The sequence below is a fragment of the Leptonychotes weddellii genome, chromosome 4, assembly GCF_054177405.1.
Source record: "Leptonychotes weddellii isolate Sample4059 chromosome 4, ASM5417740v2, whole genome shotgun sequence".
Lineage (NCBI taxonomy): Eukaryota > Metazoa > Chordata > Mammalia > Carnivora > Phocidae > Leptonychotes > Leptonychotes weddellii.
In genome coordinates, this window is record NC_138372.1 from 93602791 (window position 1) to 93608400 (window position 5610).

The 5610-nt window shown below is 48.9% G+C and overlaps 1 protein-coding gene across 1 annotated transcript; it reads left to right on the forward strand.

Moving 5' to 3' along the window:
• Positions 1 to 3317: 3317 nt before the first annotated feature.
• On the forward strand, positions 3318 to 4676 carry GJA8 (gap junction protein alpha 8). Its single transcript, XM_006730133.2, has one exon. The coding sequence runs from the start codon at positions 3318 to 3320 to the stop codon at positions 4644 to 4646; it is 1329 nt and encodes a 442-aa protein (XP_006730196.2). The 3' UTR covers positions 4647 to 4676.
• The last annotated feature ends 934 nt before the right edge of the window (positions 4677 to 5610 follow it).

Genomic DNA, 5610 nt, shown 5'->3' on the forward strand with positions numbered 1-5610 from the left:
TGAAGAAGAGAAGAGAAATAGTCTTCCTTTGGTTTAGATTACTCCCTGTTCCAGTGGAAGTTTGTTCGGATATACTCTGATCTGACTTCCCTTAAGTATAATTTTCACATAGAAGTCAGGGACCCAAGGCACCTTCCCTTAGCACATCTAAAGCTTCTCTTCTTAAAAGTATAATTGGTCTGTTTCAACAGCATGGAATTGGCAAGATTTTGTCCTAAGTTAATTTCTCTCCTTCCATTATCATGTGAAACTTTGTAATTAGACATTAAAACACACACACATACATACTCACACACACACACTCAATCCTAGCATTGCAGGGTAGGGTGTGGAAGGACACAGCCCTGTTTGGCTTTAGTTTGGAAATTACTGATGGGGCGGTCAGGAGGGTCTTCGTGTTTTATGAATATGTGTCACGACAGTCACATGTCAAGAATCATTGGCCTTCCAGTTTATTTATACAAAACAGTCCCTCAAAACAGCTCATTTTGGATCAATTTACTACCCTTTTTTTGGTATTTAGTATTTCTTTGCAAGTTCTCAGTCTCCTCACTGCTAACTGCAGCAAAGAAGACTGGAGTTCCCTAGGCTTTAATTAATGCTGGTATTATATGCACTCAGAGATTGAGAATTTCAGATTTCAAATTATTGCTGTTAGTCCCATGCACTGGTATTTATAGAGAACCCACTCAGTGAAGGTCTTTGTTTTATGTCATGATGGTTCACAGAAGATGAAGGTAAAATGATCCCTGCCCTCCAAGAGCTTTCGATTCTCAAAGGGAGAAACAAGATTGATAGACATGCAGTCCTGAGAGTGTGTGCTCGCCGCACACATCCACGTAGGTACATGAGTGAAATACACACAGAAATCCCAAAGGACTAATACAGTACAATACAAGGAAGAGTGTCAAAACTGAGTTGATGTATCAATGGGGATAAGCCATTAGCAACACCAGATGTAGAATACATTAAAGCCAGACTTGATCTTACGGGAATAAATTACATAAATTGTTGTTTTCACATGAATGTTATATTGAACCATGTGATAAGAAACTGGGGTTTTCCTGGCTCTGACACCAATAGGATTTATGCCTGGGCTGCTTACCTGATTGTGAGGTTTCCCATCTTCCCCCCGCCTCCCCGAAGGTGATGGAAATGGCTGCCTCTCATTACAGGGCAAGCACTGGATTTAACTGCACTTGGAGGAATGTTAAAAGCAGAAGTATAACTAGACACATGTGGTTGGGATTCTGAACAGCTGGTTCTGAGCAGAGGACCCTCTCCCACTCTCAGTCCCCCATTCCTACAAGGAACTCTTCCCAATGCCGGAGTCATGACTGGGGAGCCACGGACGCTCTCACCTTCCCAGGAGGAGAGAAACTGCTGTTGGATGCCCTACCTAATTGGGAGTTTCTGGGGCCCCAAGGGGAGCAACACCCTCTGCCCTTCAACAAAAAGCAGACAGTAGTTGTGCGTACCCTGAGAGCATAGGTTGGGCATTGCTCATGCCTGCAGTCATTGTCTGCTTCCACGTACTGTCTGGCCAGACTCCGAACCACAGGTTGGAAGGAGGCTTTAAGATGCCACTTTGTTTATCCTTTCCTAGCGATGAAAAGCACGCCTAATTTAAGATATCACTTTTCATCACTCATTCAAGTGTTTAACAAATATCACTGTCATTAAAGTGGTGGGCATATTCCTTAGCCCCTGTGGGCTTCTGCAGGGTGAGACATGGCTGAAAGAAGCCCAGAGCGGCATCTCCAGCGTGGGCTCTTGCCCCGGTCTAAGAGCCACGATGAAGAAACACCGCAACTCCAGAAATGTTCAGGCTGGAGGAGCATCTGTCACACGTTGAGGTGGAAGGGTTTTTTTTTTTTTCTTTTTTTAAGTTTATTGAGTTATTTAAGAAATCTCTATACCCAACGTTGGACTTGAACCCACAACCCCAAGATCAAGAGTCCCACGCTTCTCAGACTGAGCCAGCCAGGTGCCCCAAGGTGGAAGTTTTGATCATAGTCCTTCATAGGTTAGTACAGGTTTGCACTGGGTGAATGTCCCAGTTTACACACATCACCCCCGTCAGTTCGATCCCATGTGCATTAGTCATTGCTGTTGCTAGGGGCATTATATGCTATCGTGTTTAATGGTATTTTTTTTTTCCGACAAATTTTTAGCTCTATTAAAGTAGCCACATGTTACAGACCCTAAAGCCTTTTCATTCTGTGGGACACTAAAAGTGTCTCAGTAGACCTTCCTCACCTGGTAACATGATTCCTCCCTGAAGCACTCTCCCCATTCTTTGTATTTAAAAGAGTAATAATAATAATATAAAAAAGATAGTGCTCTCCATTTGTGAAGCTGTTAAGAATGGTTTCCAGATGTCAACCTAGAGAAGAAAAAACATAAATTAAGAGTCCAAGAGTTGCAGAATTGTGTAGTTCTGATTGAAAGCTGTGTATCTCCAGGGTGTAGTGGAAAGAACTCAGCCTTTGGGACCAGGCAGACAAAACGGCTGCTATTTAACTGTCTGATCTCAGTTTGTTTAACCTCTCTGAACTTCAGTTTTCTCATGTGTTCAAACCAAATTGGTTAAACACTTTTTGAGCTTTCGCTAGGTGCGGGGCTCTGTGACAGGCACTGAGTATGCAGCAGTAAACGAAACAGGCATGGCCCATAGCCTTATGAAGACTACAGTCTAGTAGGATCAAATTAAATGAAATAATGGAATGTCAAAAGTCTATCACAAAGTACATGTTCAAAAAACGTTTCTTTCCTTCCACTTCCCTCCAAACACATCATTATACATTTCAACACAGTCAAAGGAAGATGGCTACAGGCAGTTTCACACATCCAAGAATTCGGTTGGGGCCCCAGACACCCACAGTAGAGGGTTTTCTTCAGCATTATGCCTCTTGAAGCTTAGTTTAGCTTGTGGTCTTGACTTAAAGCCGCGTAACCATGGGTTTCTATCTACGGTCAACAATGAACACTGATTTGGGGTGGAATTCAAGGAATTATACACGTATTGCCTCATTTATACTTTCCGACCACGACTGGCACAGTGACTGAGAACAGGTATTAGCATTAAACCCATTTTGCAGATGAGGAAACGAATGGAAGCAGATTCTTCATGCCGCCCTTGTCCCCTCATCCTAGCCCGCACAGACGAAGCACTCGATGGGTGCTGTTTACATACTGACGGTTCCAGGAATTCAGAAAGGAGAGAGGTACCCCGAGCGTTAGCAGAGAGAGACTGACTGGGGATTGCACCGTGGCCGCTCAGCTCTTGCCTTCTCCCTCCTCCAGGTGGGTGAGAAATGGGCGACTGGAGCTTCCTGGGGAACATCTTGGAGGAGGTGAATGAGCACTCCACGGTCATCGGCAGAGTGTGGCTCACTGTGCTGTTCATCTTCCGGATCCTCATCCTGGGCACGGCGGCGGAGTTCGTGTGGGGGGACGAGCAGTCGGACTTCGTGTGCAACACGCAGCAGCCTGGTTGCGAGAACGTCTGCTACGACGAGGCCTTCCCCATCTCGCACATCCGCCTCTGGGTGCTGCAGATCATCTTCGTGTCCACGCCGTCGCTGGTGTACGTGGGCCACGCCGTGCACCATGTCCGCATGGAGGAGAAGCGCAAGGAGCGCATGGCCGAGGAGCTGTGCCAGCAGGCGGCGGGCGACGGTGGCGACAGGGACAGGGTGACGCCGGCCGCAGAGCAGGGCAGCATCAAGAAGGGCAGCAACAGCCACAAAGGCACCAAAAAGTTCCGGCTGGAGGGGACCCTGCTGAGGACCTACATCTGCCACATCATCTTCAAGACCCTCTTCGAGGTGGGCTTCATCGTGGGCCACTACTTCCTGTACGGCTTCCGGATCCTGCCCCTGTATCGCTGCAGCAGGTGGCCCTGCCCCAACGTGGTGGACTGCTTCGTGTCGCGGCCCACGGAGAAAACCATCTTCATCCTGTTCATGTTGTCTGTGGCCTCTGTGTCCCTCTTCCTCAACATTCTGGAGATGAGTCACCTGGGTCTGAAGAGAATCCGGTCTGCCTTCAAGAGGCCCGCGGAGCAGCCCCTGGGGGAGATCCCTGAGAAGTCCCTCCACTCCATTGCCGTCTCCTCCATCCAGAAGGCCAAGGGCTACCAGCTGCTAGAAGAAGAGAAAATCGTGTCGCACTATTTCCCTTTGACTGAGGTCGGAATGGTGGAGACCAGCCCACTTTCTGCCAAGCCTTTCAGTCAGTTCGAGGAGAAGGCGGGCACGGGGCCCCTAGGGGACCTGTCCCGAGCTTACCAAGAGACACTTCCTTCCTACGCTCAGGTGGGAGCCCAGGAAGGGGGGGGGCAGGAGCCGCCGGTGGACGAGGGGGCGGAACCAGAGGCGGGAGACAAGAGGCAGGAGGCGGAGAGAGTGAGCACTGAGGGGCAGGAGACCATGACAGTGCTGGAGGGGGAGAAAGCGGAGACTCCCGAGGTGGGGAACGGGGGTGAGAAGGAAGAGCTGCAGGCTGAGAAGGTATCAAAGCAAGGGCTGCCGGCGGAGAAGTCGCCTTCACTGGGTCCAGACCTGACCAGGGATGACACCAGACCGCTGAGCAGGCTGAGCAAAGCCAGCAGCCGGGCCAGGTCAGACGATCTAACCGTATGAAGTGGGGCCAAAGAAAGAAAGAAAAGGAGACACCCGAGCTAACATAGGGCAAGACAAAAACGTAAAGATGCCACCATGATTTGAGTCTTCTGTGCCTCCCCTCACACCCACCCCTGGTTGGACAGGTGCTGCGGGGGCACAGTACTTGCTGTACAACTAGGAAACCACATTTCCCGTATGAAAGGGCCACCAAGATAAACCCATTGTCCCATCGAAGTTCCCAGTCTCGAATGACTGCCCTGCCCCTCTACCCCAACTACAATGGGGAGCTCTGCTTTCATCCCCATTTCTCCATAGAAATCCCTCCAATCAGAACTGTGGTTGCCTCGTAGCTTTTTGCCAGTCATGACTCAAGCTCACTAGCTCAGCCAGATTTTCATCACCCCAGCACTTCCCCAGCAGACACCACATGACCATGTATCAGGGGGCCCACGCTCAGATCCTACAGGATGCAGGCAGGTGCTTCCAACCAGTGGGGTGGGCCTGTTCTAATGCCATGGGACGTCTAGGATTGTGAAGATTGGGGGGCAGAGGGCGGCTGCTGCTCAGGACCAGGCCCTGATTACCCGGCAGTGGTACCTGACCATCTGATTTTTCCAGAGAAGCCAGAAGTCCAAAGTTTTCAGTGAAATTTTTAATATTGCCAACTAAATTTTAAAGATGCCATGTGGGCCAAACAAAATGTGTGCAAGCCAAATTTAACCTATGAGGCACCGATTGGCAATGTCAGCCTACACTAGTGAGCCCAGCTTTCCTGTGGAATTGATCATATTATTTATGGTCTCAACTTGTGTCTATGGGTCCCAAATCTCATTTCACCATGTTGGAGTGTTTGGTTAAAATCATCAGTCCAGGAGATACCCAGTATTCTCACTGACCTTTCTTTGGGGTCACTGTAGCCCCTGGGTTCTAATTCAATTATATCCCTTGAATTGGTGGGGATTCTGCCCTGGGCACCATCAGA

Excerpts from the sequence above, each read along its gene's own strand:
- GJA8 (XM_006730133.2), top strand. The coding sequence starts at position 3,318 with ATGGGCGACTGGAGCTTCCTGGGGAACATCTTGGAGGAGGTGAATGAG.